The sequence below is a fragment of the Vipera berus genome (genome assembly GCF_964194415.1).
Source record: "Vipera berus genome assembly, chromosome: Z".
NCBI classification, from domain to species: Eukaryota; Metazoa; Chordata; class Lepidosauria; order Squamata; family Viperidae; genus Vipera; species Vipera berus.
Window position 1 is genome coordinate 108,718,305 of NC_138205.1, and position 19,377 is coordinate 108,737,681.

At 39.1% G+C, this 19,377-nt stretch overlaps 1 protein-coding gene across 1 annotated transcript in view; it reads right to left on the minus strand.

Annotated features, from left to right (window-relative positions):
• Positions 1-19,377, minus strand: part of ABCB1 (ATP binding cassette subfamily B member 1) — a 56,746-nt gene that overhangs the window by 17,265 nt on the left and 20,104 nt on the right. The window contains exons 11-16 of the mRNA XM_081345582.1: positions 17,887-18,012; positions 16,716-16,919; positions 5,786-5,956; positions 4,423-4,584; positions 2,956-3,138; positions 2,118-2,264 (exon numbers count right to left, since the gene is read on the minus strand). Of these exons, the coding sequence (XP_081201708.1) occupies positions 2,118-2,264; positions 2,956-3,138; positions 4,423-4,584; positions 5,786-5,956; positions 16,716-16,919; positions 17,887-18,012 (993 nt within the window). The remainder of the gene's footprint in view (positions 1-2,117; positions 2,265-2,955; positions 3,139-4,422; positions 4,585-5,785; positions 5,957-16,715; positions 16,920-17,886; positions 18,013-19,377) is intronic.

Sequence of the window (19,377 nt, forward strand, 5' to 3'; positions counted from 1 at the left end):
AGCTTATTTCAGACACAATAATTTCAGACTGCTTTGGCACACACAAAGGAGAATGATTGGTAACTTTTTCCTACCAGCAGATTCCTATCAGGAGAATCTCCAACTGTTGTATTAGTTGTGTAAAGATGTATAGACATTAGTAGTCCCTAGATTTGCAACTGAGGAACAAAATGGCTCAGCAGTTGAGGCAGTACTGATGCCTATATACATCTTTATACAACAAAGACAACAAAGACAAAATCTTGAAGGAGGGCATATTAGAGTAAGGTACTCTAATATGGCCACTCAGCTGTGCGTATAGTGAAACTCTTTATGATAATCATAACATGTTCAATGAAAAACGATTAAATCTTTCATCATTCATGTACAGGTAGGCCTCAGGTTACAATGGACAATGGGGGCAAAGTTTTCATCATTAAGTAATGCAGCTGTAGAGCGTAATGTCATGATATCAAATCACTTAGCAATGGCAATCTCATCCATCCTGGTTGCTGTAACCCAGGGGTGTCAAACTCAATTTCATTGAGGGATGCATCAGCATTGCAGTTGCCCTCAGGGGGCTGGGTGGGTGTGACCAGGGTGGGCATGGCCTACTGGGTGGGCATGGCTAGAGTGCATATGGCCTACTGGGTGGGCATGGCCAGCTCGACATCGTTCGCATCAAGGGTGCCTATGGGGGCCTGGGCAGGAGTGGGACAGATCTGAGGGCCTCTGGCAGAAGGAGATGGGACCGCAGCAAGTGCCAAGGCAGTGGGGGCCATTCCCTCACTGTTTCCAGGATGACTTTGCGGGCCACATGAAACCACTTCGCGGGCCGCATCCGGCCCCCGGGCCTTGTGTTTGACATGTCTGCTGTAACCTAATGTAAAACCAAACAGGTTGTTAAGTGGGCAGGAATCTCAAGCAAGAAGCACTGGGCAATGTGTGCATACACCAGGTGGTGGAGGTTACCAGGGGCAGGCACTATGGAATGCTGCGACACAAGTGCTGCAGAGAGAAAGGGTACCACAGATAGGCCTTGTGGAATGCAGGGTAGGGTTGCTGTGGGCAGGCAGTAGGGAAGATAAGCCTGCCAGCAGGAAAAACGGTCAAGTCAGCAGTGGCTAAGGGTACTGCAAGTTGGTGGGAGCTATGGGCAGGTGGTAAAGAGCTGGGGGCAGGTGCACAGTAAAGGACGCACGTGGGTGCTACCGGGTATGAGAAAGTGGGACTTCTTGGGAGAAGAAGCACTGGAAACAGGAGAAACTTGTAGAAGAAACTTGGAACCGTCTGCTTGCTCTTCCCTATTGACTTTGTTTGTGGAAAACTGGCATGGAAGGTTGAAAATTGAAATATAAACCACATACAATTTATTCTTAGTAATCCTGTGACATTGGCTTATGTCCATTGTATTTAGAAGCTCTCCTGAAGAAACAATGAAATTCTTTCTCTACAGATGGCTTTGTAGAACAAAGGTTTGCCACTGGCAACTGCTTGCTAATCTTAATTACAAAAAGGGCTAAGCAGGATTGGACTGATTTAGTACTTGCATGAGAGGCCAATAGGAAATCCAGTTTTTACAGGGAAAGATCTTGAAGGAGGACAATGGCAAGTTACTTCTGTAGCTTGATGCCAAGAACATTTTATAGATCTAGTCACATAGGAGCCGTGGTGGCGGAGTGGTTAGAATGTAGTACTGCAGGCTACTTCAGCTGACTGCCAGCTGCCAGAAGTTCGGCAGTTCGATTCTCATTGATTCAAGATTGAGTCAGCCTTCCATCCTTTCAAGGTCAGTAAAAAGAGTACCCAGATTTCTAGGGGCAAGATGCTGACTCTGTAAATGGAATATAACTCTAAGTGCTAGTGCTATAATTGCCAAAAGTCAAGCTCAATTTGAGGGAGACTTTATGAGTAAACCACTGGGACATATATTTTATATTAGCCAGCAGGCTATATGCATTTTATAAAGCTATTAATTCAATTTTAGGCACTTTCTCTCAAGAATTATCCCATATTTTTAAAGATTGAAATTTTTACTGATTGAAATCATGGGGTAGGAATGAATATTGAAAGCAGAACCTATCATATGATGACATGGGAATATTATAAAAAAATTGTTAAATATATGAAATACTCACACCTATGACTTCTGAGAATATTATTGCAAATGCAGGCTGCAATGCTCCATTGATCACAGCAGCAAATGTTCCCACTAAAAAGAAAGGCCATTCGGATAGATTTAACTTCATAATCTTAAAAAATGAAACTTTGGGAATATTTTCATCCTAGAATATGAAAAGAGATGAAACGTAATCCAGCATATTGTTCTCTGGTTTCTATACATGCATATACATATGTAAGCAAGTGCATATGTGCTGTCAGACACATAGATACAATTTTTAAAAATTAATATTATAGCGCTGATTCCTACCTCCCAAATTTCAAAGGTTTGTATGTGCCTAACAGTCTTTTGTCAGTGCCACCAGAATTTCTTGAAGACAAACTTGCAGCCTGCAGGCCTCATACTATTCTTTAGGTCATTTTGTGTGGCATGCATCACTGACATGCATATGTTTGGCTAAAAATGAAAGTAAAACTCCCTGTTTGGCTGGGATAAGACTATACTCTTAGCCCTGCATTGAGGCCCTGTCCCCTGTCACAGTACGGGACAGACAAAGCAGCAACACCATGCACAATGTCTACAAGAAATGCATCAAAAATTGTAAAAAGAAAAAAATATATCCATGAACGATGCTGATAAGCTAAGCATGCTTATTTGGAATGGCCATATGGGAAGACCAATGGTTTGATGGGAAAACCAGGCAGAGTACCTCAACTACTTGTTCTGTTGACTAACTGGAACATTAATAGGAATGTTCTTTAGTAGAACAATTTGTTGCAGATCCCAGCTGTAGAAACAAAATACAATTAATAACTTGTCCCCGAGATGCAAATCTCTAATCCCAAAAGACTTACAGGCTGAACTGTCTGGACCTCAAGGTTTTTTTCCTCCATTTCTGACTTTTTAATACTGCTGCGAGTAGAACGTCTCCTCAGCTTGTTTGAAAAAGCATCTTTGCTTATCTCTTCTGGGTTGTTTTTCAGATGGGATTCTTCTGCTGCTAAGTCTTCTGAGTCTTCAACCTCAGTGGAAACTGCCTGAACAAACATGTGTTTGTTGATGTGATAAAAAAGATTTCAGATCTCCAAATAATGCTCGGGATATAGAGTCCAGTTGAAATGCATTAATGCTATTTGTGATCATATCTGACTTTTGTGATAGAGGTAGGAATGATCACTGACAATATAAAATATGGAATGGGTCACTAGATTTATATATAGTTAATTGTATTTATGTTTGCTTTATTCTCAGAAATGCAGTAATGGATGATGATACTGTAAAACATTAATTATCCCTCCCCTCTCTGTCCCGCCCTCTCATTTACTTGTAATAAGTTCTGTCTCATTTTATTCTGCTATCTGTGAATAATATATCCTGTATTTCTGGGGAGACTTTCTTGAGACTACAGAAGGACCCTGGCTGTAAAATAGAACTACCATCACAGTAGGAAGCCAGCAACATCAAACTTTTGCCTGATTGATCAATTGCTGTTTGAAATCCTATGTGGAACCTATAATATTTTTTTGTAAATGAAAATGGTGGGTGGATTCAGCCCTGGATTACGTATGTTTCAAAGGGAGCCCACTCTTTCAGGAAAAACAAACAAAATTATAATGGAGTGCTTGAGCCCTAGAAAAGGCACTCAGGACTTTTTACAGTTTGCTTCTGATAAACATTATTTGAAACTTTCCCTATCACTGAATTAAAGAGGTAGCCATTCATCCTTGATCCAGAAGAAAAATAAATGGACCCAAAAATTCCTGCCTCATTATCCAGACTTAATTATATTAGCTCTGACCTGCTTTTGAATTCCTCCATCCTCTGTTTTAGAGGCAATGAGAAGGGTTCCATAACTATTTCACTGTTATTCTTTTCAATATTACATTGTTCTTCTGTTTTATTGGTCCAACCTTATACCAAGATTTATAGAGCTTGACTGAGTCTAGTAAACTGCATAATCTGGCAGACTCCTGGCTCAGTGTTGCTAATGTATATCCAGCTTTTTAAGGAAGCTATGGCAAAATGGAGGGAGACTAATAAAACAATGCCAATAAATACCATTCTGATCCTACCCTCTTCTGGTCAGTTGGTTTTGCTTCTAATATAACAGTATCGGATTTTACCCATGTTTCAGCTGCCTCCCAACCTAAATCTTAAAAGAGTTTCATCCTTGAGTTGGTTACAAAATGAAGGCATAATTATGGAGACATGGCAGGCAAAAAGATTTAGACAGGAAATATTGATAGTGTACACTGCAGAGGGGTTAAATTTTCAAATGAAAGAAAGGAAAAGAAAAACAATATGAAGAAATTGATGCCTACCTGCATATTGACAAGTTTGAAATAAATTCCTTTCTTTTGCATAAGCTCGTAATGGGTTCCTTGCTCTCTAATGACCCCATCTTCAAAAGCAACTATAACATCTGCATTTCGGACTGTAGACAAACGATGAGCTACTATAATTGTTGTACGGCCTTCTCTTGCCTGAAAGACATATCCAGATTCAATTAAAGCTGTCAGATGTTTATTTGCTTTATTTTCATATTTAATATAATTAGACTGAAGCCTTCATGCCTTTTTCCCTTTAACCTTTTGCAAATTGTTAAAGCAATGGCTATATATTTAACAAAATGAATAAACATTTGCACTAAGCAGAAAAGTGAATGATTTGTTCAAGATACTCAGAGAGAAGGATTTTAGGGCATAAAACTAAATCCAAATCTCTTAGACTGTATTCAAGCAGGTAATCTACCTCTTTGGGTGGAATCTATTTTTTATGAAAGTTTCCTTGGCTATATTTCAGGGGTGATGGCAATGAAAAAAAATGGCAAAAAAGAATTTATAGTTAGCTATCTTCATAGTTTTATTAACTTTTCATTTCTTTCTTGTCAAAATCTGTGTCATTATCCTGTGAAGGTATAATAATTCAGTTAACATATGACATTGGGAAGCTAATCAAGGGTAGATTTCATTAGTACCTGGATACATATCTGGGCTATAGATTAATCCAGGAAAAAATGCCAAATCACTTTTCTGTTTTTTTATATATATAAAAAAATCTGCATGAATGTGTCCATGAAGTCACTACAAACTGAACTTGACTTGAGGAGATCTTCTGTTAATCTGTGCCTAAAATTTGCTGCCAACAAAGACTTTGACCTGTTCTAAATCTCCCACCTCCAGATAATGTGCTAAACCTTTTTAGTCCCCAGCTTTTGGGGAAAAAACAACAACATATCAGCCATTCAATTCTTGAAATGTTTTTCCCCAGTATGGTGCTGTGCAAATCTGTAAATTTAATACTTCCATTGTGTTCAGGCAGCATTCCCCATTGATTTGGACAAATACTTCTTCAAATTCAATAAGTACTATTGATGTAATTTCCAAACAAGTCATAGTTTCTTTTAAGTACCTTTAAAGGAGGTATCAGTGAAATTGGGCTATAATGAGAACTAAAAGTCATGGGCACCTGATCTTCACACTATCTCTCTGCAGCCCAACTTTAGTTTCTACTGAATATTGCTAATTCTCAGCAGAAGGTTTCAAAGAGGCATAGGAGACTAAAGGGAAGATCGCATCGGGCAAATGAAATCCAGCAACTCACTGTTGATAGTCAGATCTTTTACCAGCTTCCCCCCACTGCCCTTTCCTTTAATACGTTAGGTTCAGTTTCATTTTTAAAAACCTTATCCAAAGCTGCCTGTACGATAGCTTCACTTTCTGTATCCAAAGCTGATGTAGCTTCATCCAGTAACAAAATTTTTGGGTTTCGCACAAGAGCCCGGGCAATCGCTATACGTTGCTTCTGTCCTCCACTTAGCTGAGCTCCTCTTTCACCAACCACAGTTTCAAACTTCTGCAGAGCAACAACAGAACACATTTGACTTTATAACTTAGAATCAATAGTAAAGTTGTCATCAAGGGTAGCATCAGTATAGGTGGTACAACATTTCATTTGAAAATAAGTAGCAAATCAATGAATAAGAAGCATCGGCCTATTTCTTCCGCAAATACACCCTACATTCAATAGCAAGAAAAGAAAAACTGAACAAAACATTGATATTTTAGGGAATGTATTCTCACCCCCATAATGCAAGGAACCTCATGGTCAATACTATCAATTGATTTATAAATCATTATTTGGTTGAACCTTGATTTGTTGAATAAACCTAATGGGCTTAATTCAGAACACTAATCCATAAACTGTAACTTACAAATCACAATAGCAAAACTCACATCACATTAAGCCATAAAAAAGTTTTTTTGCTTTTGGCTGAATGTGCTGCATGAAATCAACCCTATGGTATTAAAACATGCTTACTAATACAGAGCTTCTAACATCCCTGCAATGATCGGTGGAAATCTTAAAATGTCATGAGATTTAAGAATGCTTTTTATTTTTATTTTGTATGTCTATTTGGGACATTTTAGTGCACAAGTTGCTAATACATCATGTGTGACCTAGTGTGAAGCTTTTCAAACTTGTAACTTTAAGATGTGTGGACCAACTTCCATAATTCCCCAGTCACCAAGCTGACTGGGGAATTTTGAGAGTTGGTCCACACATTTTAAAGTTGTCAAGTTTGAAAAACAATGGCCTAGAGCAGGCATGTCAAACTGCTGGCCTGTGGGCCGGATGCGTCATGACGATACCACGCCCACCCCAATGCCGGCAATGGGGGAAAAGTCGCAATACGTCATGCGATATCACATGATGTTACAATTTTGACATGCCTGGTCTAGAGCATGGATGGGAACAATTTGAAGGGATGGGAAGCAGAACCTAGGGTTGTGATCTTCTGAAGAGCTGCAGCGGGATAGCCATTGATTTTTGCGATGTCATCATCTGAAATTGTTTAATTCATTTTTTAAATTTTTTGGGAATTATTAGGAGTAGAAGTGGGAACTAATCAAGGAGAGAAGCAACCTAGAACTAAGGAGAAACTTCCTGACAGTTAGAACAATTAACCAGTAGAACAACTTGCCTTCACTGGAAGTTTTTAAGAAGAGACTAGACTGCCATTTGTCTGAAATGGTATAGGGTTTCCTGCCTGAGCAGGGGGTTGGGCTAGATGACCTCCAAGGTCCCTTCCAACATCATCATTATTATTATTATTATTATTATTATTATTATTATTATTATTATTATTATTATTATTATTGTTGTTGTTGTTGTTGTTGTTGTTGTTGTTATTATTATTATTATTATTATTATTATTATTATTATTATTATTATTATCATTATTATTAATTATTCATCCTACCTGGCACCACAATGCAAAACATAGACTGAAAAAAGTAACCTTTATCATTCTGCAATTGAATTCTAATAGAATATTTATTTTATTTATATCCCTTCTTTCCTACAGGACTTTAATATGATATAGCAAATCTACCTCCTTCAATTCCCTCCTCCCCATAATTTTGTGAGATAAGGTAGGCTAAGAGAGTGTAACTGGCTGAAATTAGCAAGTTTCTTTATATATATATATATATATATATATGTTTTCGTAGATTCTCGCGGGTGTCTGTATGTGTAGATCTAGAGTCTCGGGTTTCTTCCCGCGTTCCTTTCATCTTCAGAAAGTTGTGGCGACGTTTCGACGAAATCCCATCCGTCATCATCAGGCCGGAGTGTTCCTCCTGCTGCTTCCAGGAGCAATGCGTGGTCTGGCTGTTCCTTTCCTTCCAACTGCCGGTGGGGCTGTGTTCTGACTGAGTGGAGGCGTGGCTGCTTTCTGATTGGGTGGGGGTGTCCTCCGATTGGGTGGAGGCGTGGTTGTCTTCTGATTGAGTGGAGGCGTGGCTGTCTTCTGATTGGGTGGATGCGTGGTTGTCTTCTGATTGGTTGGAGGCGTGGCTGTCTTCTGATTGGGTGGGGTGTGTTCTGAATGGGTGGGGTTTTTTGTTGTGTTGTAATATCCTGAGTGTTGTGATTTGGTGTCCTGAGGAGTGGGCTGTGTAGTGGCCTCCAGAGCTTTGGTTTGGCTCCGAGTTCGAGGACCTGCTATGTATCTCTGGTATGGGTCAGTCAGGTTCGTGTGTGCGTTCTTCTGCTTGGGTGGAAAACTGGAAAACCAGGGCATATACCAAATCCCATGCGCCTCCTGTCCAGCAACATACATCGGACAGACTAACAGAAGAATAGAGGTACGTGTAGAAGAACATAAGAACTCAGTACAGAAGAAAGATCACACATCTTCACTAGTACAACACATAAACACTACGGGACACAACATCAATTTTGAAGGTACAAAAACAATCGCCAAAATAGAACATCTCAATAGCAGAATAATCAGAGAAGCCATTGAAATAGAAAAACACCCAGACAGTATGAACAAGCGAGACGACACCTCCCGCCTACATGACATTTGGAAACCAGCATTGATAGAGAAACGAATTTCAGCAAACAAGGATTTAAAAAACCAACAAACAACCCCAAATGCCACCAGCCCCAGCAAGACTCATCCACACCCAGAACAAAAACTCTCCCACACAGAAGACAGAACAAGTCAAGCAAAAGTGCCATCACCCAAGCAGAAGAACGCACACACGAACCTGACTGACCCATACCAGAGATACATAGCAGGTCCTCGAACTCGGAGCCAAACCAAAGCTCTGGAGGCCACTACACAGCCCACTCCTCAGGACACCAAATCACAACACTCAGGATATTACAACACAACAAAAAACCCCACCCATTCAGAACACACCCCACCCAATCAGAAGACAGCCACGCCTCCAACCAATCAGAAGACAACCACGCATCCACCCAATCAGAAGACAGCCACGCCTCCACTCAATCAGAAGACAACCACGCCTCCACCCAATCGGAGGACACCCCCACCCAATCAGAAAGCAGCCACGCCTCCACTCAGTCAGAACACAGCCCCACCGGCAGTTGGAAGGAAAGGAACAGCCAGACCACGCATTGCTCCTGGAAGCAGCAGGAGGAACACTCCGGCCTGATGATGACGGATGGGATTTCGTCGAAACGTCGCCACAACTTTCTGAAGATGAAAGGAACGCGGGAAGAAACCCGAGACTCTAGATCTACACATACAGACACCCGCGAGAATCTACGAAAACAAATATCATACCTCTACGGGGAGGACATCTACCAACTAACCAGGACTTACGAAAAGTCAGAAGTACGAAGAGCAAGAATACTAAGTGACATACCTTTCCTATGCCAATGTCGAGACCAAAATATAAGACCAAATTGTTTCAAATTGAAATTCCACATCAATACCACTTCAACCAAACGCATTCTAAGAAGAACAGAAATGGCATTACTAAGAAATGAACTCCACAATAAAAGATTTCAATTAGACCAAACAAACAAGGACCTACTAACATTACATCTCAAACTCAGCAACATTATTCACCCGATACTATGGGACAAAGTGAAACAACTGGCGGTTTGGAGAGCAGAAACAGAGACCATCTATAAAAACAACAGACATTCAAAGAAACTCAAACAATTAGAGAACTACAACAACCAAACAACCACATCACAACAACATCTACAACAAGTAGTGCATAACATCTCCCACAGAAGACTAACAACAGCAGAAACAAACGTCCTAGCAAAAGGTTTCAACTTCGCTGTTGCACCAAAGAAAATTCCCACAGAAACCATCATATGTGGAGTTGAAACCAGCTTAACTAAACTCAATGCAGATGAAGCAGACCAAGTCAGACATGAAGTCACCCACATCCTATGCACAAGCAAACCACCCAAAAGCAACCTAACAAAAGAAGAACAAGTAGCATTGCAAAACCTAAGAAAAGACAACAGCATAATCATACTACCAGCAGATAAAGGCAATGCTACAGTGGTAATGGACACATCAGACTATGAAGAGAAACTGTCCAACTTACTCAAAGAAACTACATACAAACCTATATATACAGATCCCACAACCTATCTAGAAAAGACCACCAAGAAAAAGATAAAATCAACTTCTATAAGCCAAGAAATCCAACAAACAATCATTCCCAGGGAGAAGTCATCCAGATGCCCAAAACTATATGGCCTCCCCAAAATACACAAAGATGGAATCCCACTAAGACCCATAGTAAGTTCTATAGGCTCACCACTACAAAACTTAGCTAAATACCTAGCAAAACAACTACAACCTCAAGCAGAAATGGCAGCTTCATATGTCCAAAACTCATACCACTTTATAGAATTAGTGAAAAATCTACAGATAGACCAAAAAGACTTGCTAGTCAGCTTCGATGTGGTATCACTATTCACCCAGGTGCCAGTCCAAGAAGCTCTATCAACAATAAGAAGCAAATACCAACCACCAAACCATATTATAGAACTAGCAGAACACTGCTTATCAAACACATACTTCATACACAGAGGCCAGAGATACAAACAAATAGAAGGCGCACCAATGGGATCCCCTCTATCACCAGTTATCGCCAACCTTTTCATGGAAGAATTTGAAACTAACGCTCTGGAAAAGACTACAAACAAACCAAAACTGTGGCTCAGATATGTGGATGACACCTTCGTGATCTGGCCCCACGGAAGAAAGGAGCTAGAAAACTTCCTAACACACCTGAACAGCCTACATCCCAAAATAAAATTCACCATGGAGATTGAAACAAACAACCAGTTACCTTTCCTGGATGTACTTATATACAAAAAACAAAACGGCACCCTAGGACACACAGTCTACCGAAAGAAAACGCACACCAACCGTTACCTCAATGCGCAATCACATCATCACCCAGCACAAATAAATTCAGTAGCCAAAACACTAATAACAAGAACCAGACGCCTTGCAGATAAAACACATATACAAACAGAACTACACACCCTGACAGACATATTGACAGCAAACAAGTTCCAAAAAAACAAAATCACCAATATGATTCAGCAGGGGACTCCGAAACAGAAAAACATCCAAGAAGAAGAACAGAACAACGGACGAGCCATCTTGCCCTACATAAAAGGAACAACCGACAAAATCAGTAAAGTACTACGCAAACATAACATCAAAACCGCATTTAACACTGACAGAAAGATATCAACCATCCTGAGAAATCCCAAAGACAAAATAGAACTGGAAAACCAGGGCATATACCAAATCCCATGCGCCTCCTGTCCAGCAACATACATCGGACAGACTAACAGAAGAATAGAGGTACGTGTAGAAGAACATAAGAACTCAGTACAGAAGAAAGATCACACATCTTCACTAGTACAACACATAAACACTACGGGACACAACATCAATTTTGAAGGTACAAAAACAATCGCCAAAATAGAACATCTCAATAGCAGAATAATCAGAGAAGCCATTGAAATAGAAAAACACCCAGACAGTATGAACAAGCGAGACGACACCTCCCGCCTACATGACATTTGGAAACCAGCATTGATAGAGAAACGAATTTCAGCAAACAAGGATTTAAAAAACCAACAAACAACCCCAAATGCCACCAGCCCCAGCAAGACTCATCCACACCCAGAACAAAAACTCTCCCACACAGAAGACAGAACAAGTCAAGCAAAAGTGCCATCACCCAAGCAGAAGAACGCACACACGAACCTGACTGACCCATACCAGAGATACATAGCAGGTCCTCGAACTCGGAGCCAAACCAAAGCTCTGGAGGCCACTACACAGCCCACTCCTCAGGACACCAAATCACAACACTCAGGATATTACAACACAACAAAAAACCCCACCCATTCAGAACACACCCCACCCAATCAGAAGACAGCCACGCCTCCAACCAATCAGAAGACAACCACGCATCCACCCAATCAGAAGACAGCCACGCCTCCACTCAATCAGAAGACAACCACGCCTCCACCCAATCGGAGGACACCCCCACCCAATCAGAAAGCAGCCACGCCTCCACTCAGTCAGAACACAGCCCCACCGGCAGTTGGAAGGAAAGGAACAGCCAGACCACGCATTGCTCCTGGAAGCAGCAGGAGGAACACTCCGGCCTGATGATGACGGATGGGATTTCGTCGAAACGTCGCCACAACTTTCTGAAGATGAAAGGAACGCGGGAAGAAACCCGAGACTCTAGATCTACACATACAGACACCCGCGAGAATCTACGAAAACAAATATCATACCTCTACGGGGAGGACATCTACCAACTAACCAGGACTTACGAAAAGTCAGAAGTACGAAGAGCAAGAATACTAAGTGACATACCTTTCCTATGCCAATGTCGAGACCAAAATATAAGACCAAATTGTTTCAAATTGAAATTCCACATCAATACCACTTCAACCAAACGCATTCTAAGAAGAACAGAAATGGCATTACTAAGAAATGAACTCCACAATAAAAGATTTCAATTAGACCAAACAAACAAGGACCTACTAACATTACATCTCAAACTCAGCAACATTATTCACCCGATACTATGGGACAAAGTGAAACAACTGGCGGTTTGGAGAGCAGAAACAGAGACCATCTATAAAAACAACAGACATTCAAAGAAACTCAAACAATTAGAGAACTACAACAACCAAACAACCACATCACAACAACATCTACAACAAGTAGTGCATAACATCTCCCACAGAAGACTAACAACAGCAGAAACAAACGTCCTAGCAAAAGGTTTCAACTTCGCTGTTGCACCAAAGAAAATTCCCACAGAAACCATCATATGTGGAGTTGAAACCAGCTTAACTAAACTCAATGCAGATGAAGCAGACCAAGTCAGACATGAAGTCACCCACATCCTATGCACAAGCAAACCACCCAAAAGCAACCTAACAAAAGAAGAACAAGTAGCATTGCAAAACCTAAGAAAAGACAACAGCATAATCATACTACCAGCAGATAAAGGCAATGCTACAGTGGTAATGGACACATCAGACTATGAAGAGAAACTGTCCAACTTACTCAAAGAAACTACATACAAACCTATATATACAGATCCCACAACCTATCTAGAAAAGACCACCAAGAAAAAGATAAAATCAACTTCTATAAGCCAAGAAATCCAACAAACAATCATTCCCAGGGAGAAGTCATCCAGATGCCCAAAACTATATGGCCTCCCCAAAATACACAAAGATGGAATCCCACTAAGACCCATAGTAAGTTCTATAGGCTCACCACTACAAAACTTAGCTAAATACCTAGCAAAACAACTACAACCTCAAGCAGAAATGGCAGCTTCATATGTCCAAAACTCATACCACTTTATAGAATTAGTGAAAAATCTACAGATAGACCAAAAAGACTTGCTAGTCAGCTTCGATGTGGTATCACTATTCACCCAGGTGCCAGTCCAAGAAGCTCTATCAACAATAAGAAGCAAATACCAACCACCAAACCATATTATAGAACTAGCAGAACACTGCTTATCAAACACATACTTCATACACAGAGGCCAGAGATACAAACAAATAGAAGGCGCACCAATGGGATCCCCTCTATCACCAGTTATCGCCAACCTTTTCATGGAAGAATTTGAAACTAACGCTCTGGAAAAGACTACAAACAAACCAAAACTGTGGCTCAGATATGTGGATGACACCTTCGTGATCTGGCCCCACGGAAGAAAGGAGCTAGAAAACTTCCTAACACACCTGAACAGCCTACATCCCAAAATAAAATTCACCATGGAGATTGAAACAAACAACCAGTTACCTTTCCTGGATGTACTTATATACAAAAAACAAAACGGCACCCTAGGACACACAGTCTACCGAAAGAAAACGCACACCAACCGTTACCTCAATGCGCAATCACATCATCACCCAGCACAAATAAATTCAGTAGCCAAAACACTAATAACAAGAACCAGACGCCTTGCAGATAAAACACATATACAAACAGAACTACACACCCTGACAGACATATTGACAGCAAACAAGTTCCAAAAAAACAAAATCACCAATATGATTCAGCAGGGGACTCCGAAACAGAAAAACATCCAAGAAGAAGAACAGAACAACGGACGAGCCATCTTGCCCTACATAAAAGGAACAACCGACAAAATCAGTAAAGTACTACGCAAACATAACATCAAAACCGCATTTAACACTGACAGAAAGATATCAACCATCCTGAGAAATCCCAAAGACAAAATAGAACTGGAAAACCAGGGCATATACCAAATCCCATGCGCCTCCTGTCCAGCAACATACATCGGACAGACTAACAGAAGAATAGAGGTACGTGTAGAAGAACATAAGAACTCAGTACAGAAGAAAGATCACACATCTTCACTAGTACAACACATAAACACTACGGGACACAACATCAATTTTGAAGGTACAAAAACAATCGCCAAAATAGAACATCTCAATAGCAGAATAATCAGAGAAGCCATTGAAATAGAAAAACACCCAGACAGTATGAACAAGCGAGACGACACCTCCCGCCTACATGACATTTGGAAACCAGCATTGATAGAGAAACGAATTTCAGCAAACAAGGATTTAAAAAACCAACAAACAACCCCAAATGCCACCAGCCCCAGCAAGACTCATCCACACCCAGAACAAAAACTCTCCCACACAGAAGACAGAACAAGTCAAGCAAAAGTGCCATCACCCAAGCAGAAGAACGCACACACGAACCTGACTGACCCATACCAGAGATACATAGCAGGTCCTCGAACTCGGAGCCAAACCAAAGCTCTGGAGGCCACTACACAGCCCACTCCTCAGGACACCAAATCACAACACTCAGGATATTACAACACAACAAAAAACCCCACCCATTCAGAACACACCCCACCCAATCAGAAGACAGCCACGCCTCCAACCAATCAGAAGACAACCACGCATCCACCCAATCAGAAGACAGCCACGCCTCCACTCAATCAGAAGACAACCACGCCTCCACCCAATCGGAGGACACCCCCACCCAATCAGAAAGCAGCCACGCCTCCACTCAGTCAGAACACAGCCCCACCGGCAGTTGGAAGGAAAGGAACAGCCAGACCACGCATTGCTCCTGGAAGCAGCAGGAGGAACACTCCGGCCTGATGATGACGGATGGGATTTCGTCGAAACGTCGCCACAACTTTCTGAAGATGAAAGGAACGCGGGAAGAAACCCGAGACTCTAGATCTACATATATATATATATATATATATATATATATATATATATATATATATATATATATATATATATATATATATATATATATATATATATATATATATATATATATATATGTATGTATGTATATATGTGTGTGTGTGTGTATATATATATATATATATATATATATATATATATATATATATATACACACATACATACATACATACAATTGATTTTCTATTTTTACAATCAAGTGCCTAATTAAACAACGTGATGACTGAGTTCATTAGTAATTTTGTGGTACATGTAAGCTTCTTCAAACTTAATCCAATATTACAGCCACCAATACATTCTCTCTTCATCTTTTAATAGACATTTTTCCACACTAAGCAAAAACAATTCTTATTGTTGTAAGTAAATATACAAATGCCTATCAACATTTGTTATATTTTTCTAAAGGTATCAATAATGTCAGTTTAAAATATCTTTTAACCAAAGAATATCTTAACTGTATTTACATTCATTATCCATTTATTCAATCTATATCCTATTTTTGCTTTTTTCAGTTCTAATTCCCTTCTATTAATAGACATTTTTCCACACTAAGCAAATATAATTCTTATTATTGTAAGTATAGAATTGCCTATCGATATTTATTATATTTTTCTAAAAATGTCAATAATATCAGTTTAAAATCTTTTCTAACCAAAACATACCTTAATTGCATTTGCATTCAATATCCAATATTTACAATTTTAATTCCCCATTCATGTTCAAAATATCCCAATCATTTATCATTTCAAAACAAATTATATTTGGGTAACCAAAAGTTTCCCTTATTCAAAATTCTTAACATATTATTCTTTCCCTTTTTATACCAAGATATGATATTCTGATTACAAATCCTATCTATCTAAAATTAGGAAGTTTCCAATGTTGAGAGTAGACTTGAATCTAGGTCTCCCTAGTTCTAGTCCAATAACTTAACTGGTACTGGTTCTCTTGTGATACTGGGTAACCACATGCTGTCCATAGAATACCAATGTAGTGAGAACCTTACCATTTGGGCTTTTCAGTACTGAAACTAAAGCTAAAGGAAAACTGGATTAGCAGTCTTCCACAATCTGGTCAACATATCCATATCCATTGATTACAGTTCCCATAATTCTAGTTGGCCCAGCCATGGTGCTTAGAAATTACATCAGTTATAATCATCTGATGGCACCAAGAAACTTTGGAAAAACTGGGTTGGAGTACCATTTTCATTCCTGTGAAAGGTTTTCAAGGGCTCCATGTAATTTTACTGATGCTATTAGTGTATTATCTTAAATAAAGATGAAATAAATGAAAAATACACATGGCCTTAAGCTAATAAATCCCTGCCATTTGTCTTCCAGACAGTTTGGAATTATAACTACTTATTTTCTGGGAACTATAATGCTAATGTTATGCTTCTTTATGTTTCCTGCATCTCCACTGTAATTTAAAGCATTATAAAGCACTATAACTTAAGACCTTAGAATTATCAAAGGCAATAACCAATATATTTTCTCACATCAGGTAAATTCATGATGAAATCATAAGCATTGGCTTCTTTGGTAGCTTTTTCCATCTCTTCCATGGTGACATTTTCACGGCCATGTCTAATGTTTTCTGCAATTGTTGTGGCAAATAGTACAGGTTCCTGGTTTACAACACCAATAATTTCTCTCAGATATCTTAAATTCAGGCTTTTAATATTCTGTCCATCAATGGTAATCTAAAACAAGGCAAAAACTGTTTATTTAATTTTATCCTATTGTTGGTTATATTATATTAATTATTTTAATAGAATAGTTTTTATTGCATTCTTTATTTTACAAAAATGTGATTAAATATTACAAAACAGAAAGAAAAAATGTTCTGGTATTATTTACACTGATTATTGTATGATTCACAGAAATGTTTATTTTTTTATCTAAATTACTTTTGAGGATATAGCCACTCTTAAAGTGCTCTAGAAAACAAAACAATGCTTAATTTTTAATGTTTAACTGGAATGGCCAGATAATCAGCCATGAAAATTAGGATGCATTAATTCATTTCAATTGATATATCTTATTAGTACTAATCCATAACTTAAATTTCCCAAGAACACTGGATAAATATCATATTGAAGAAAGATTGAAATTAATGTTTAGGATTTCTCAATAATGAAAAAGTTTTCCATATGTTTTCCAAAGCGCTTCCTTTTTCATTGTCTTCCTACATTGTATACAAAATGGTTACCATATCAAACTGTTAAGATTTACAAGTAAAAACCCTTTAGAAGAATAGCATAGCACAGCACTGCATTGCACAGCACAGCACAGCATAACATAGAATAACTATACTTCATTGGTCAAGTATGATTGCACACACATGGCATTTGTGTGTTAAAAATCTCTTTAGCTATCATTCCAGCAATGTAAATGGTATATAGGTCTCTTCTTTCATCCTCATCTCCTACTCTTCCTGGAACTACCTGATATGATGAATTGGGTGAATAAAAAATCTCAAACACTATCAAGAGATTCTGATTATCTTACCTAATATCATTCCAAATCTTGCTTCCAATGTTGCCACCTGTTTGACTTCAAGAACTGTACTCATTCTCTACAAAGAATTTTTTTCCTGCCTGCGGAAAGTTATCTGATATATAATATAAAATATGTTCCAGATACCCTGAATGGCTTCAAATATCTTACCATGCCTTCCAAGGGATCATAAAACCTTTGTATCAATTGGACAGTTGTACTTTTCCCACAACCACTGCTGCCAACCAGGGCTATTGTTTGTCCACTATTGATCTGCAGATTCAGTCCATTTAATATCTGAATGAAAACAGAATAACATGTGCTGGATCACAAGTCACAATAAAATGGATTTTATTTCACAAAATAATGGCAGAAAGATATCCATGCTCCTAGATCAGGGCTTTTCAACTTTTTCACAAATTGTATCACTTTTAGGACATGACAATATTTGATACCACCAGTGCTTAGCAAGGTGTCAAAAACTTGATGACTAAAAAAAAAAGGGGGGGGGGATTTTGGGTTTTACTGACTAAATTCATTTGTTGTTATAAAAATGGCTAGTTTATAATATTATGGAAAAGTAAAATTTTGAGGTTCAATATTAATGCTTCCTTCTACTGCAACACAGGAAGTCTGTTCTTTTTCCCTTCTCCCCCTCTCTTTTTCCTCCCTACTGTGTCCTATTATTTGCTTATGTATTTTTGTATTTTATTCTATAATTAATAAAATATTACAAACTGTAGAAAAAAAGGAAAAAAGTACCAGTTTTAATTTATTCGGTGGCTATTCCTTTGCTGAATCACTTTCCCTTTGCACTGACAAATGTTTGATGAATTTATCCATGTTTATTAATATGCACCACTACCAGCTAGCTCAGGGGTCTTGAAACTTGGCACTTTTAAGACTTGTGGACTTCAACTCCCAGAATTCCTCAGCTATCATGGCTGGTTGAGGAATTCTGAGAGTTGAAGTCCACAGGTCTTAACGTTGCTAAGTTTGTAGACCCCTGAGCTAGCTGGTCAGCCCTTCGTTCTCTTCCACAGTGTAGTAAGAATGCACCCCCCAATTCCTTCCCTGTACCCTTAAAGACACAGGAATTAAGTGCAAAGCAAGAAAGGCTCACAAAATAAACACATAAACTCCGTTTTTTTCTTTAAGCTGCCTCAAGTGTGTCTCACGTCACAATGTTGCAACTCAAGACTGAAAGGCTCCAGCAATTGCAAAAAGCTTTAGCCTTAAATTAAGCCTGTTTACTTTCAAAGAAAACTTTCTAAAGCCATAGACAGACTCGAGATAAGGGAGTAAAACTAATTACATTTGTTTAAAAGGATTAAACCTATGGAAGTCAACACTTTGGACTCATTGCTAGCCTAAAATACAGACTAAAATATTCCAATAACCAAAGCATACAAACCGAGCCTCTGAATTACAAAACACTGTAAAAACTGTACAAAAATCCTTATGGTAACCCAATCAAGCTGCCAGCTTATCCAGAACTAAATAAACCCACCTCCTTTCCGACATGCTCGTCTGCCGGCTTTTCATTTCATCAGCGCTGATTGCATTCTCCTGGCAGAAAACGAACCAGGGGACCTTTTCTTCCAGCAACAGCTACTGCTTCTTCTCTGTCCCTGTTTCCTCCCTGCCTGCTGAGCTCTCTTC